Source organism: Solanum stenotomum, chromosome 6 (assembly GCF_019186545.1).
Source record: "Solanum stenotomum isolate F172 chromosome 6, ASM1918654v1, whole genome shotgun sequence".
In the NCBI taxonomy this organism is placed as follows: domain Eukaryota; kingdom Viridiplantae; phylum Streptophyta; class Magnoliopsida; order Solanales; family Solanaceae; genus Solanum; species Solanum stenotomum.
In genome coordinates this window covers 59,157,525-59,173,397 of record NC_064287.1, presented here as the reverse complement: position 1 = coordinate 59,173,397, position 15,873 = coordinate 59,157,525, and the positions used below count along the sequence as shown (strand labels likewise).

Genomic DNA, 15,873 nt, shown 5'->3' with positions numbered 1-15,873 from the left:
TGTACTATGAAGGTCATTAAATATGCCAAAAGTTAAAATTCAGAACCTAATAATTTTACACTTGATGTCGCTGTTCTAAAATTCAGAATTCATAAAGTTTGAATCCTGACTCTACTTTTGTATATGTCATTACAAATGTAGGTAGAACTAATCAATGAAGTAAACACTAGTACATCATTTTTGCTATATTTTGATGTATTATAAAGTTCTTCTATAAATTATTTATTCCATGTAAAGCCATTCAATACATATAAATTGCAGAACATGTAGATCACTAAAACAAAATTTAGTACCAGTAGTAAATATATCAAGACACATGATTCCCAATTCATACATGAAAAGGCACCAAAAGTAAAATAGTCTAAATGATAATCAGATAGTATGAGTAAGTCTTTTTTAATTCACCTGGTTCTTGACAATAAGTTCTATTTTACTACATATAAATGCTCAAGAGTCATGTCATGAGAGGCTACAAATTCAGAATTTGAAGTTCATAATTTCTGAATATTAGAAAAAAATAATAATTTATTTGGTTTTGGATGAATCATTTATTCATGTTAGTGGAGTTTTTAACACTAATGCAAGAAGTTGGCCAAAACTATTGAGTTATGTCGAGGATTTAGCTAGTAATCTAACTCCTCCTTTGTGATCGGTGACCCCATTGCTTTGATGGGAAATTATTTTAGACCTGGTGTGGTCCATCCATAATGGGAGCTAATTAGATGGTTGACATATTATTTGTCGAAACTGTAGTGAACAGAGTTATCAAATACTTATATCGTTATAAATAAATAATTCCACATACTTTAACTTTGATGAATAAAATTATTTACTTTTATCTATCCTATCTATCCTGATAGAAAATCTAATATCTGATAAAATACACGTAAATTGACTCGAACATTACTATTATACAAAAGAAAAATTAGAGAGCCCATCACGTTGATAAAGAATAGGATATTAGAGTGGAAAAGCTAGAAGTTAATTAGTCATTATTCAAGGCTTTGCATCATTATGCATCACAAAGGAAGAACATGAACATACATAATTGCCAAATGCTCCTTCCCACTACCTTATCTTTCTCATTTATTTTTTATATTCAGTGTTTGATATTTATATTGAGATTCAACTAAATTTAAATTTGTTCAAAAAAGTTTCATATTATAGGTAAACACTAAACCGTTCACTAACAAAGATCGATGACACCGTATTAGGAAAACTCAAATTTAAAATATTTGATTAACAATAAAGAAATTTTTTCCACTCTACCACTGATCCTTCCGACTTTCTTTAGAACCTCTATTAACTTTTTTGCATGTTTCTTGGAAGTTGGAACTAATAAATATATTTAGTGAATACTTGAAGTTTAATTATTTTAACGAAAGGTCCAAATATATTTTAAAGTATTCAAAATTAATAGCTATTGTACTTCATTTTGCTTATTTTAGGAGCACATTAAAATTAATTTGAGCCATGAAAAAAAAATGGTTCTAGGTAAGAAAATGTTAATTGTTGTTAATGATTTTTATTTTTTTAATCATATAAGCATAGATCAGTTAGCATGTTGGATCATACATTAATTATATTCCACCATAATTAAAACCTATAAGATATTGTGTATATTTTCTAAAAAAAACTCATTAATTGGTAACTTAAATAAGAATTTAATAAAATCGATTTTAAAATATGATCAACCAAAGATTTTGACTAGCTTAAAATCAAATGAATCACATGTATTAACGAACTATTTCATGATATTACTTGATTATAAACCTTCCGTGTGAAACATAAGTTCATTCACTTGGCAAATAAAGTGATCGCCATCTTTTTTCCGCTTTACCAATCGTTTTTTCCTCACTAATTGATCATTTTCTAAAATAAGTGATCACACTTTTTTAGATTTTTGCTTTTTCTCACTAGTCGATTTTTCTAAAAAGAAACAATGCAAAGAACGTAATATGTTCTTTTCTCAACCCCCTTTTTTTCTTCATACATTCACTCTATCCACTAATTCCTCAGCCACACATGGTACCATGAAATGGTCGATATCGATAACAACTTCTAAAATAAGTGATCATACTCCCTTTAACTTTGTTAAATGCTTTTTCTCACTAATCAATTTTTATAAAAAGAAACGATGCAAAGAACATAACATTTATTTTTTCAACTCCTTTTATTTTCTTCATACATTCACTCTATCCACTAATTCTCCAGCCACACACGGTACCATGAAATGATCGATAATATCTTCTTAAATAAGTGATCATCCTCTCTTTAATTTTGTCAAACACTTTTTCTCACTAGTTAAATTGTTAAAAAAGACGAAATAAAAAAACATTTTCCTTTTATTCAACATTATTTTTTTCATACCATCACTCCCTCCACTAATACTTCAGCCACACATAGTACCACAGAATGATCGATAACAACAACTAGATAAACATGAATAATGATATTTTTTTAATTCAAAGTACACTTCAATTGTACTAATATAAGTTGTAGCTGCATTATAATATGTTTTGTAAGTACTTACATTATATATTTTTTATTATTATATTTTTATTATGAAAAATAAAAGTGAAGAAACGTCAAGATGCACCACTAAAAATGTGTAGTGGGTCTGATTCTTTCTTAATCAAAAGTTTTGATTTGAGCTTGGATATGAAAAAAATAATTTGATAGGGAGTGTTACCCTCCGAATGAGGTCTCTTAACCGACATAAATTTAAATTAATCGGACTCTAATACGGATATTGTACATCGAACGAAAAATAAAAAAAATAAAAAAAAGAAGTCAAGACGCTCCAAATAAGGCCCACAAGCCCAAAAAAAAGCCCACTATTCCAACCAAAAAAGGAAGAAAATAAAACGTTACTTTTATTTATTCGGCCCCGCTTTCTCCGCCACATTGAAATTTTAAAAACTTTTATTTGGACCAAAATACCCTTCATAATATATCAAATTCCCTCTAAATACCCTATTAGTCCAAAAATAACTGGACCTAAAATACAGCATTTTCAAGATTTTTCATACTAAAAAATTCTCTATCGAATTATTCTTTGATTCTTCTGAGTTGAACCGCATAGATTTCAACACCCTTTTGCCGGCTCTTACTCTGTCAACTGTTTGATTCAGTAATCTCTCTATCTTTTTTTTTTTTTTACTGTGTGTATTTTTTGCAGTTTTATATACATATATGTGTTCTTTGTGTTCTGTAAGTGTTTCGTTTGGTAAAATTGAGTGGAAATGTTGATTAGAATTGAATTTTGATTTGACCCTTCAGATGGTTTTTTTTTTTTAGTTATCGTTAATTGTTGTAGACTGATTATCTGTTTTTTCAGAAGGATTTGGTAAGTTTTGAAGTTCTTTGAATTGATCTTGTGCTGTTTGTTTGTGTGTAGTTTGTTGATTTTCAGTAGAAGGGTGATTTGGAAAAGTTAAGTTGTATAGCTTCTTGTTTTGAGGTTTATTGAAAAGGGTTTATCTGGGTTGAGAAATGCAGATGGGTGATGTTAGATATTGGGATTCAAGGGTTTGTTCTTTTTTTATGTTTTACTTCTTTTGGTTTTTGGAGGGGATATCGGAAACAATGTCTTTTATCTCTGTGGTAGGGTAAGTGGTGCATACGGTCTGCCTTCTCCAAACCTCATTTTGTGGGAGGGGTATGTAGTTGTTGTTTGGTTTATGGATATGTGATTATTGCAATTTGAGGTGGTAATTTATGTTTCATTCTTTGGTGTTCTGATATAATAAATCATAAATTTGTGAAGTTCTTTTAGTTATCATGTATTAAATATGGATTAATAATAACAGGTGGATTTGAATGATTAAAGGGTGTTTCTAGGGTTTAACAGGAATTAGGGCCAGGGGTAGTGTGGTCTTTTATGTTAAGGTGGACTATCATTTCAGATTGACAGAGTGTGCTCATTACTGTTCCTGACTCTAATGATTTTTTAAAATCAGGAGTAGGAAACAAATTGATTGATTTTTGTGTGGGGGTCTTTTGAAAAATTTCTTGCTTTTTATAAAGGGTTGGTGAAATAAATGTTTCATTTGCTTCTCCCTTTCTAAAACTTCATGGTAGCTTATGATATACACAGCAAGCAAATGTGTTCTACATTTTCTGCTTTGTGTTTGTTAGTGCTTGAAAACTAATTGATCCACTTGAGCCTCAGTACTAGCAGGTAAAAAGTTATTTCTTGGTTGGTTCAATGATGGATTCTCAGTCAGATTGACCATCTGAACATGTTGAATAAAGAACATGTATAAGAGATATCTTTGTTTTTTATTTTGTATGTTGAAGAAGAATCATACAGAAGAGAGTTCTCTTGCTTTGTCTTATAAGTATTTAGTTAGCTACAATATTTGCTTAAATGGCTGATTGGTGAGAGTAGATGGTTGTTTATGAGTGTTTTCTGGTGGTTTTCTTGTATTGCACTTGTTGTGTCAGTTTTACAGTTGAAAGATGTTCTTCCCCTTGATGCGTCTTAGAACTAAATCTCCTTTTGAAGTTGTTTTGATATTAAAGATTAGCATAGCTGACCCTACTATTTGAGATTGAGGTGTAGTTGATTGATTCACGATAGTTAAGGTTCAGATTAGTGTTGTTCCAATATCGCTGCAAACTCTTTAATGATGCTGTATATTCTCAATGTCCGGAGCACAATGCGTGATCTTAACTAGCCTCAATTAGGCTCTTTATCCTTTGAAATCTCATGGACTAGTTTGTATGTGCAGATTCATGTACAGTGTCCATACATAGAGATGAAGAGATTCTTCTTTTTCCGGACATCATCTAATGATGCAAACAACCCTTCACCACCATCGAAGGAGAAGTCATCTAACAGTATTGACAAATCACAAAGCAGAAAGGAAGTTTCTTCTCCGAGTCTTAGAAGGAGTCTTTCATTGTCCTCTGGATCCTTTTACGACAGTGGGTCAGGAAAAAAGAATTTCAGGGATCCGAGCAGATCTCCATGTCACAATAAGAAAGTTCATCCTAAGAAATCTGGTCGTGATTCATGCCGGTATGCATCTCATTTTCTGTAGCTACTTTTTCACACCTACACTGATGCTTTAGTTTGCATTTGCTTCTTCAAAGTAATGACAAATATTTCATAACTTTTGTCAGTGGTCGTGCACGTACTCCTGAGAGGCAACCCCCAGAGAATTTCTTTCAGAGACATGATACAGAAAATGGCTATTTGTTAAGGAAGCACAGCTCTGGTGCGTCTTTCAGTACACACCACTATGATCCATCAGAGAGCTCTTCTCATTGCTCCAGTAATGTCTCTAGTAAAGTTTTAGATCGGTATATAGATGGGGAGCAAGAGCAGGAAAAGAGGGCCTCAGCTAACCTCTTTCCTACGGAAGATGATCTTGAGATTGGGTATGCCTGCAAACAGCTGCCTCCAAGAGTTCACCTTACAGCTCCTGGTTCGCCACTAGCTGATGTCAGGAAGCAGAGACCAATGTCTCAGTCTTTCAGAGAAACAAAACCATCTAAACTTTGTTTTACATCTGGAGAGTTGGGTGATACAGGTTTTGAGCATGAATCTCCGCGAAAACTTGCAAAGAAGGTGGTTGAGAGGCTCTCTCAGTCTCGGTCAATGGCGAAAATAAGTTCAGAAGATTTTGATTCCGATGGTCCAATTACTATTGAAGATATCTACAGTGGAAATCTAAGTAGATGTCCAAGTGTATGTTCTGACAGTGTTCCCCGGAAGAGCTGTTCAGCAGATGATCCTAGTGGTAGGACCTACGAATATCACCATGTAGAGATTCCAGGCCTTGATGAGAAAAACTATTTGGGAATGGAAGACGATTCAGATTTGGTATTATTAAGAAAACTTAAGGAAGCTGAGGAGCGTGCTGTGTTGCTCTCAGAAGAGCTTGAAGAGGGGAAGTTTCTTCATGGCAGAGGCCTTAGTGTTCCAATGTTGATTCAGACTATTAGAAGCTTGACAGAGGAGAAGGTACAAATGGCTTTTGAAGTTTCAAGCATGCTACAGGATCAAGTTGCTGAAAGGGCTTCTGCTAAGGAAGAAGCCAGACTATTACAGGAAGAATTAGACTCACGGACACGAAGATTGGAGACGGAGAAAAATGAATTACAATCAGCACTGGAAAAGGAGTTGGATAGAAGATCCAGCGAGTGGTCTCTAAAACTTGAGAAATACCAAATTGAAGAACATAGACTCCGTGAAAGGGTGAGAGAGCTGGCAGAGCAGAACGTCTCTCTACAAAGGGAAGTCTCTTCATTTAATGAGAAGGAAGTGGATAATAGAAGCAAGATATCATTTTCAGAGAAACAACTTGAAGATTTGTCTAAGAGAATTGAAGAAGTGTCAGAGGAGAATCAAAATCTAAGGCAGCAACTTTCTCAGTTACAAGAGGAATATCGAGTAGCTCAAGACGACCGAGAGTATGTCCGGGAAAATTACCAGGAAAAGGTTAAAGAATGCGAGGACCTGCACAGATCTATTGCTAGATTGCAACGGACTTGCAATGAACAAGAGAAGACAATTGATGGTCTGCGAGGATTTTGTGAGGATGTTGGCAAGAAGACTCCAGCAAACTATGACAACCAGTTGGAGAAGTTGCAAGTAGAGCAAATAAGATTGGTAGGTGTGGAACGTGCTCTAAGGAAGGAGGTGGAGTCTTTTCAGATCCAAATTGATTCTCTACGCCATGAAAATATTAGCTTGTTGACTCGTTTAAGAGGCAATGGAAAGGAGGGTGGGTTCTCAACTTTTAAGCTAGATCAGGAATTATGTAATCGTGTTTGCTGCTTGCAAAATCAGGGGCTTAATTTGCTTAAGGAGAGCAGCCAGCTTTGTGGAAAGCTATTAGAGTACACAAAAGAAAATGTCAGACAAAATGGGGGAATTGATGGTCAATTCTTAATTGAATGCAATGTAAAGATCCAGGGTCTTAAAAGGGGAATTGAAACTCTGACAAGCAGCTTGCAGACGGTGTCATCTGTGATAAATGAGAAGTCCTATCCAGTAAATTCAGATTCTCAGCCATCTAGCAGGGGTGATGCATTTCACCAGCAAAACAGTCAGAAACCAGATGTAAGTTGGTGCTGTTATTTTGCAAGCTGCCTATCATGCTCATGTGATGTTGATTGACTCTTTGTTTGGTGTTGTTTTAGGAAATCAAGCAATCAGAGCTCAAATCGGAGACTTTGCTGACAGCTGTGTTAAGGGAGAAGCTTTATTCCAAGGAGATGGATATAGAGCAACTTCTGGCTGATCTGGCAGCAGCAGTTAGAGGTAACGATATCCTCAAATGTGAAGTCCAAAATGCGCTGGACACTCTTTCTTGTGCCAAACACAAGTTGAAAGATCTCGAGCTTCAGGTAAGCAGGGAATATTAAGATCTTGCAGCAAGGGAATATATATTTATTTTTTTCAACTTTGGATACCTCATATGATAGCTTGTTTGCATGTTACTTTCTCTGCCTTAGCTTTCTACTTGTTTTTTAGTCTTCTAGGTTCATCTTTGTTCTATCTGAAATTCAGGGTTTTCTTGGTGGAATTATATTACATGAATTACTGACATGTGAACAGTCACTGCTTCCACTGTGGTAAATAATGAGAAATAATCCAAGGGGAGGGAATTCTAAAAAAAAAAAAATCCAAGGGAAGGGAGAAGTCTATTAGACTGTTACAGCCTTGGTGGTGCTTAGGGTCTCCATCAGATTGTTTAGGATGTCCAATTGCTGCATGTCATAGATACAGTATCCAAATGCATAACAAAGCTCATTATCATGAGCTAGTAGAATAAGTAAACTGAAACTCATTTGGGGGAGGGGGGGGGGGTGTATTGGTTGAACTTTTCTATGAGTTTGATGTGAATTGCTGAATGAAATGTTATTTGTGTTCTTTCTCAGTCTTTCTTCTTTTTTATGTTTTATGGTTGATTCTGGCAGATGATAAAGAAGGACGAAAATATCAACCAGCTCCAGAATGATTTGCAAGAATGCATGAAGGAACTTAGCCTCATGAAGGGGATACTACCAAAAGTATCTCAGGAGAGAGATTTCATGTGGGAGGAAGTTAAGAACTACAGTGAGAAGAACATGTTGTTGAACTCTGAGGTCAACGCATTGAAAAAGAAGGTAGAGACACTCGATGAAGACATACTTATGAAGGAAGGTCAAATCACAATCTTGAAGGACAGCATAGGCAAGCCTTTCGATCTTCTTGCAAGTCCTGATTCTACTAGAGAATTTCTGCTGGAGTGATCCATCGCCTAGCTAAAGCATTTTGTTCATTTGACTAGTGTTCATACTTACTTGTATACTTGCTGGTTTTACTCTTTCTCCTTTGCCTTTTACTTTGATACCTGTTACATAGAAAGTTTGCTTCTTTCCCCCCTTTTGAATCTCCAATTCAATTGTAAACACTTCTTTTACTTGTGAATTGTGATCAAGCCAATGAATTTCCCTTGCTTCCTTCATATGATTTTGTAAAGTATTGGTTGTTTTTTTTTGGAGTTATTAATCAGCAGAGGAGATGTAAAAAGCTTGGATTCATTAATATAAGTGAAGATTGGTGATATTCTACTTGTGTTTGCAAACTCCGTATACTAAATTGGAGTTCGTGTACAATAACAATCCTAGCTATTTGATGCTGGTTCATCCACACTTCCATTCCTTGTATGGATGGCTCATAAAACTTAGCAAATTAACTTGGCATTGATGTATTCTTTCATAAAGGTTGAACTAAACTGTATGATAGTATTTTTTTTGTTCCTAAATGGATTGAAAGAAAGAAAAAGTTCCATATATTTGACATGAGGGGAAAATTATTGATATTTGCTCATGTCCAAGGTTTATCAAATGTATAAATTATAGTTTGACAAATGTTAACATGCATCTTTTGTTCACCAACTTTATCTCGACTAATTTCACCGGGTAACTACTTTTCCACTAATACATGTACTGTCTGTTCACCAAGACTTGAACAGATATGAAGAATTTAAGTGTTTTTTTTGCATTTGTTTTGGGGTTTAAACTAGAAACCTCAATTCATAATCCTCTTCATAGACTACTAGGCCACCCTTAGGTGCCTCTTTGTACTAGCATAATTGCATTATCACTATTTCTTTTCCTTTTCACCTTGAGTACTTGGGAGCACGAATTCCACGGTGCGCCTTATAGCGAGCATGAAGATAACATGAAAAAGATGGATAGCTTTTATTCATAATGCAGACATGAGAAAATTCAGTATCAGTAGCTTGTACTGATAGACAAGGGATATTATGTCAAATGTATATGTAAATATGATAACAACCACATGATCAATTCCCCCTTTAAGCAGCATATATACGAACAGACCAATGTTTGGCAGCAACGTTTGGTTGATATAACAGCTACTGAATGACATACCCGCTAACTCATACAGACCGATTCCAGAACTCAGCAGGCTTGCGGTGCTGAAAAAGATTCAATGCTACGTGATAAAATGAAGAACAACAAATCTCAATCTCTGATATACATTTGCAGACTTCTCTTACCTTAGACACTGGCATCTTTGCTCGGACTGAATCTATTAATGAGAAGTCAATATCTGCAACAGTAATACCTGTAGACGACCGATCTGAAGCAGAAACAAGAAGACAAATGAATTTGTCATTGGAGAACACTTGATTATCTGGCCGTTATGAACAAATGCGTAAACAGAAAAGTTCTATGGTTTTTCTAGACTGAACATGCAACACTAAAAGCATGTCACTAAAGAAAGAACGAAGCTGATTAATGTCTATATCACCATGAAAAGGAAAAAAAGATGTTTTCCTTTTTTAAATACTAAGGTGGATATGTGGGAACCACAATCGAAGTATACAAAATTGAGAAGTCTACTCAACAAAAAGAACTTGGTAATCTAATTCCAGTGCGTTGTCCGTCATTCCTCATATAAGACCCTTTTAAGTGGAAACAAATCCAGGAATTAATTTCACACTCCATTGTCAGCCAAAAGGATAGTGGCCATCGGAGTTCATGTATAGTAGCGTTTTATGTGAATACTTGAGAGAAATTAATCATGAATGTTGTTCCTAAGCTAAGCAAAGCTTCGTCACACCAAATTTTGCTATTGAAGCGAAAAACTTAATGAGGCTTCCACGCAATTCCATTAGACTTCCAGAACTGGTAATCATGTGCACTAAGAGCTTGACATAACAGAGAAAAAAGAGAAAAGATAGTGTTTGAAGAGGAGAGGGAATCTTAGTAGTTCAGAAGGTCGATTAGTTGAACTTCCACCTTGTTGGTGAGAGTTCGATTCCCACATTTTAATCATCTCCTCCTATGTATTAAAATAAAGGGAAAAGAGGAGTGGGGGCAAGAGCAAAGAAGAATAAATTCCAAAATTACATGTTATAGGTGTTATTCCTATCACAGATAACAATGTTAAGAAAATACTTGAACTGTCTATCTAAAAGAAATGGTCCACGAATATACAAATTTTCAAAATAAATCCAAGTGGTGAAGCCAAAACAATCTGTAAAAAATCAGATACTGGTTTCCATAGCAGCACAATGCCTAAATATGGAATTAAATTACCTGACAACCGACCAACTATTGTTCCCCATGGATCAATAATTAAAGTATCTCCATAACTTTCCCTTTTGTCATTATGCTTCCCTGCTTGAGCGGCAGCTATGACCTGTTAAGAGGGGGTTTAGCATAATTATCCACAAGGGACACAATGGGAAAAGTGCAGAACATAATTGAGTTGATTTCACCAGAAACCATAATTGAGCTAGATTTCACCAGCAACATGGAAGCTTAAATCATTAACCGGGGAGAGAAATTTTATGGTTGCACAAAACAAACAGAATATATTGTTGATTCCATGAAATTTAAGACTGTACAACTAATTTTTTGCAGTTCTAATCTAGAAAAGCATCATGAATAACCAAATCATGTTAAAAGAAACAGGTCAGAGTTGAAATAAAACAGATAGTTGCCATACATAACACTGTGTTTCGATTGCACGAGCACGAAGAAGAATCTCCCAATGTGCCTGACCAGTTACCATTGTGAAAGCGGCAGGCACTAACAAAACCTGAAACCACAGGAATGTATTTTCACTAACTTATAATTTGCTTTTGGAGAAAGAGAAACAAGAGGGGAATCCATAATACCTGTGCATTATGATTGAACCTCAGTTGTTGATACAACTCAGGGAATCTTAAATCGTAACAAACGGTGACACCTAAACGACCGAAGGGGCTGTCCACCACAACAATATCCTTTCCTATGAGATTAGTCAAGGAATTCATAAGGAAAAAGAAGTTAATTTTGCTGATTATTAAATTCTAGACATGATTAATTAAAAAAAAGAACCACTAGAACGTACCAGTGCCAAACAACTCTCAAGACTGATTAATTGTGTGGCCATCTCATCTAAGAGCTACTAGAGAGAGTACATTTATTTTCTTAATTATGTATCAACACGCCCCCTAACATGCCAAGCACGTTGAATTTTTTTTTGATAATGGGTGGTGGCGATACTCAAACTCAGGGTCTCTGCTTTCAGGTATAAGTGTGTGGCCATTTCTTTTAAAAGGTCAAGTTTCTTTTTTAATAATGCTAAAAGGTTAAGCAATTAAAGAGAACACACTTTATTTTCTCAATTATGTTTCAACAAAGACAAGGATTTTTTTTAAAAATAAAATAAAATTGGTAAATTCTATTCATCAGCATTAAGGGTATGCTGGCCACCTCCAAAAGAGAGCAATTATAAGGTTCCTATCAAATCTACAATCCGATCGACATCTTCTATATGAAGTTGTTTACACCAAAAAAGTAAAGATACAATACAATTCCATTTTACTTTATGTATGGAATTGGACAAGGAAAATGCTACAGTATAAATTTAAGATAGTTGATGTTTCAACTTGGACCACTTATACTGACATGTCAAAAAATTCTGCTAATTTTAATGGTAAAATCACATATCTTTATTGCATACTGTTCAATCTAAAACTTACTAAACTAACTATTACAAGGAAACAACTTTCAAGAAGCTACGTCCAGATATTGTCTAAGGGAAATAAATGTTAGCTTGGTTATTGTGTTTCCTACCAGCTTCAGTGAAACTGCTCTCTTTATAAACTGCACCTCCAGGAACATCCACGTCAAATCTATAAATAAAGCATAAACCACAATTAGCGTTTTAGGTAGATGGAAGTGCAAGGGGTCATCTTGTGTTCAGATTGTTCTCAGTGCCTCATACATTAAAATTCTGGAAAGCAAACCTAACGCAATTGGACTTAAAAAGAAATCATGGCCTGCAAAGCCCTTCCTGGTCATTAAGTTTACATCTTTTTAAAATTGTTAACCACTTAGAAAATATATCCATCTGACTTGTCTATCATCCCTTGTCTAAAAATTCGAGACAAATTTGTCGTCTAAATAATTTGTCAAATGTTTTACATAACAAATGCATTATAAGTGGTCTTTACTGTTTAGCGGATAACAATATGCATATATAAACACAAATTCCATTTCAAATCAATGTTTTATAAAGCAATAAAGAATAATCTATAAAGCAATAAGGAAATGTAAAGTAAAATAGTTCTCAGATATCCTATCCGACTCTATGAGGCTATGCGCGTTAGTATTCTTTATTCGCAGAGCCATCTAGAAAATGATGGTGTAATGCATTCATTTTGCAAGGATTTCACTTCTCTTAAAAACCAAATGACCATGATATCTGGTATTTTTAATAGAGTAGTAGATTGTTCAACGCTCATAGAATATGGCATAAGACATGTAGCTCTTGAACGTGTTCTAGAGTTGCCTGGATACTAAACCAAAACTCATACAACTTATACAAGCACCTATTAATTCTCTACCACTCATACTACTTCACTTGATATGTCTTAACATTTCAAAAATATTACCACCATACATTAGAAACCCATGGTAATGATTACTGACCAAAACTGAAGAACAATGTTTTTTATTACTAACAGTATGAAAGTACTAAACAACTTAAGTATGACAATCTTAGTCTAACGTCTAACAAAGTCAAGTTTAAGAGTCTTACAGATGCATCTTACTGTATGTGCTCCTAATATTTCCATTATCATCAATGAGAACATGAGTGTTGCACAAGTGTGCATCGTCACTCCCTTTTTCTTGGAATCCTCCTAGAGACAACCAAATATTTGATTCCCTGCCATTAATGGCAGAAAAGATGTCATTTGACTGAATCCACTAACACTCACTTCAAGTTCAGGAATCACTGACTAGCTATCAAGAAGAGAAAAAGAGAGAAAGACAGTAAAAGTCAAACATAAAAGGGAGTAATAGATTGTTAAAAGTAAGCCAGTATGTTGTCACATAGTCATAAAGCATTGAACAATGTCGAATAATGAGAGAACAAGTTGTTAGGATAACACATATTAGCGCTTCTAAAAACAGGATAATGTGCATTAGATGGAGAGAAAGCCAACTTCTCTCTCATGGTCACACCTTGCAAGAGAGCAGTAGCCTTTCATAATAGGTCCATCTAGGGGCTCAGCAATTTTAAGACTCTCTCCCTCTAGGTCTCCCACAAAAGAGAAATTTTCAGGAAAACATAGCAATTTTGCCCCTGCTGAAGCTGCTTCCTGGGATAGAAAATATGATGTAGCAAAATAGTGCAAATATCAGTACCAATCAACATTAATTATTGAGAACATTTCAGAAGGACAAGTATGTCGCTGACTTCATTTACTCATAACAGTGTGCAAAATATGAAATATTATAAAAGATAAAAACTTAAGCAATGTTAAGATATATTCCCACAACCCGCCATAATTCGTCGGAGCTGATAAGGATACTGTTCACATGAATCAGTCCGTATTGGATCATGTGAGAGATTTTACTTTACCATAGCAATTACTGCAATCCAATTTAGACTACCGGCTTGCAGGTAGTTTCATTGCACCAACTCAATGACTAGAGTGGTTGAAGTTTTCAATTATTGGGAACTCATGCACATATGAAGGAACAATTTTACATTTCAAGAAACTATAGTTCATAAGTTGAAAAAATGGCAATGTTCACAGCCTTTTTCCCAGCCTGTACAATAAATAACCAGCTTTTTTCTGGACAATCCCACAGCAAAATCAGATTTCATTTTCTTTTCTACATTTCTTCTATTCGAAGAAAAAAGGAAGAAAATTCTGTTTTTTCCTTTTCAAATAGATGACCCAAAATGATTTGGGATTGAAGCAGATTTGATACATTGATTAACGTATTATGTATGTGATTCATGAAGCGTGAGTTGCTCTGGAAAGAGAAAAGTTGCTCCTACAACATCACTAGCTTATAAGAATCAAGCAAAAAAGAAAGTCGACCATCTTAGACCAACATTGCCAAATCAGTTTGCTCCATAATCTAATTCTAACAAACTTTTGCAACTTTAGATATAAGTAATCCCAAAAATCATCACCAAATTAAGCCCCTACAAATCCAGCTCCACGGAAACCGTTTCGCAAATCCTAAGATCGAACAAGTCGCTTCATGAAATAATTTCTCTAGAATATCACTAGCCTTGTGAGAATGAAGTAAGACAGCAAGTCAACCATGTTGAACAACATCCCCAAATCATTTTCCTCTGTGAATTACTTCTAACAAACTAGATCAACAACAAAACAAAACCTTCCCTAAGTTCGAATATAAATCAAACTGAAAATTAGCTCCAAGTTAAGCTCCTACAAAGCCAGCTTCACAAAAATTGTTTCGCAAATCCTAACATCGAATGTGTCTCTTCATGAAATAATTGCTCTAGAATATCACTAGCCTTATGAGAATGAAGTAAGACAGCAAGTCAACCATGTTGACCAACATCCCCAAATCCTTTTCCTCTATTAGCTACTTCTAACAAGCTTGATCACTAAAATTAAACCTTCCCTGAGTATGAATATAAATCAAACTGAAAATTAGCTAAAATTTTCAGCTCCTCCAAATCCAGCTTCACGAACCGTTTTTCAAATTTTATAATGGATCATCTATTCATGGTAACTGTAAATAATCCAAAATTTCTGTACTTTTTAGCTAACTATCAATGTAAACTAATGAATACGCAACATGTGTATATCAAAATTACAAAGTACACTATGGACATCGGAGGTACCTTAACGAGGCGAGAACAAGTAGCGAAATTAACCGCGAGGTTATTGACGGAGGTCATCTGAGCGGCGGCGATTCTGACGGAGTTGGCCATAGGTATGGATTTTCCGGCGCCGGTGGAAGCAGAAACCACGGCGAACTTATAAGGGAAGCTCAATTGTGTATTCAAACAAAAATTCATCACTATGTGAACTTTGGAAAAAATTCATCACATTAATACCATAAAGTTTTATTTCATGTTTCTTTAGTACCAAATGTATTTTATTTTTCATCTTAGTCCCAAAAAGAATTAGATATATTTAGTAAACTCGTAAAAATATATTTGATCAAATTTTTCACGTTTGAATGATTGAATTTGCTTGTTTAAATTCCTAAAGATAGAAAATATCTCTAGAAATTATTTCTGATTGATTGCCCTATATAGTCGCAATTATTGTCATAAAAAAATATTTATTTAGTAAAAAAATATATACTTAACACAATATATAATATAGTGACGTTTGAGCAACATTTGAATTAAAAATTGAGCAAAGACTCATACTCCCTCTTTTGTGGATACGTAATCCCTCTCGACTATGGTATGAAAAAGGAGAGATAATCTACTTAATGATATTGTTTTAAATGTGTGGTCATATGATGATCATTCAGGAGATATGGGTCCAAATAATTTACCAAAAGTAAATTGTTATGCAATTGTTAAATTATTATTTATACGCGAATATCTATCGAATCAGATTA

General features: G+C 34.6%; 2 protein-coding genes across 3 annotated transcripts; one reads left to right on the top strand and one right to left on the bottom strand.

Annotated features, from left to right (window-relative positions):
- The first annotated feature begins 2,984 nt into the window (after nucleotides 1-2,984).
- LOC125867940 (uncharacterized) lies at nucleotides 2,985-8,546 on the top strand. 2 transcript variants are annotated; one of them, XM_049548528.1, is made up of 5 exons: nucleotides 2,985-3,133; nucleotides 4,737-5,026; nucleotides 5,131-7,075; nucleotides 7,156-7,362; nucleotides 7,936-8,546. In XM_049548528.1, the coding sequence occupies exons 2-5, from the start codon at nucleotides 4,764-4,766 to the stop codon at nucleotides 8,248-8,250; spliced, it is 2,730 nt and encodes a 909-aa protein (XP_049404485.1). In that variant the 5' UTR covers nucleotides 2,985-3,133; nucleotides 4,737-4,763; the 3' UTR covers nucleotides 8,251-8,546. The 2 variants fall into 2 exon arrangements, with proteins under 2 accessions (XP_049404485.1, XP_049404486.1); XM_049548529.1 differs by lacking the exon at nucleotides 2,985-3,133 and adding an exon at nucleotides 4,042-4,183.
- Nucleotides 8,547-9,180: 634 nt separating this feature from the next.
- Nucleotides 9,181-15,345, bottom strand: LOC125868371 (deaminated glutathione amidase, chloroplastic/cytosolic). Its single transcript, XM_049549035.1, has 9 exons — nucleotides 15,140-15,345; nucleotides 13,492-13,628; nucleotides 13,064-13,192; nucleotides 12,097-12,155; nucleotides 11,154-11,266; nucleotides 10,982-11,074; nucleotides 10,570-10,672; nucleotides 9,525-9,607; nucleotides 9,181-9,443 (listed from the first exon to the last, which is right to left on the bottom strand). Exons 1-9 carry the CDS (start codon nucleotides 15,314-15,316, stop codon nucleotides 9,405-9,407), a joined length of 933 nt encoding a protein of 310 aa, XP_049404992.1. The 5' UTR covers nucleotides 15,317-15,345; the 3' UTR covers nucleotides 9,181-9,404.
- Nucleotides 15,346-15,873: the final 528 nt, after the last annotated feature.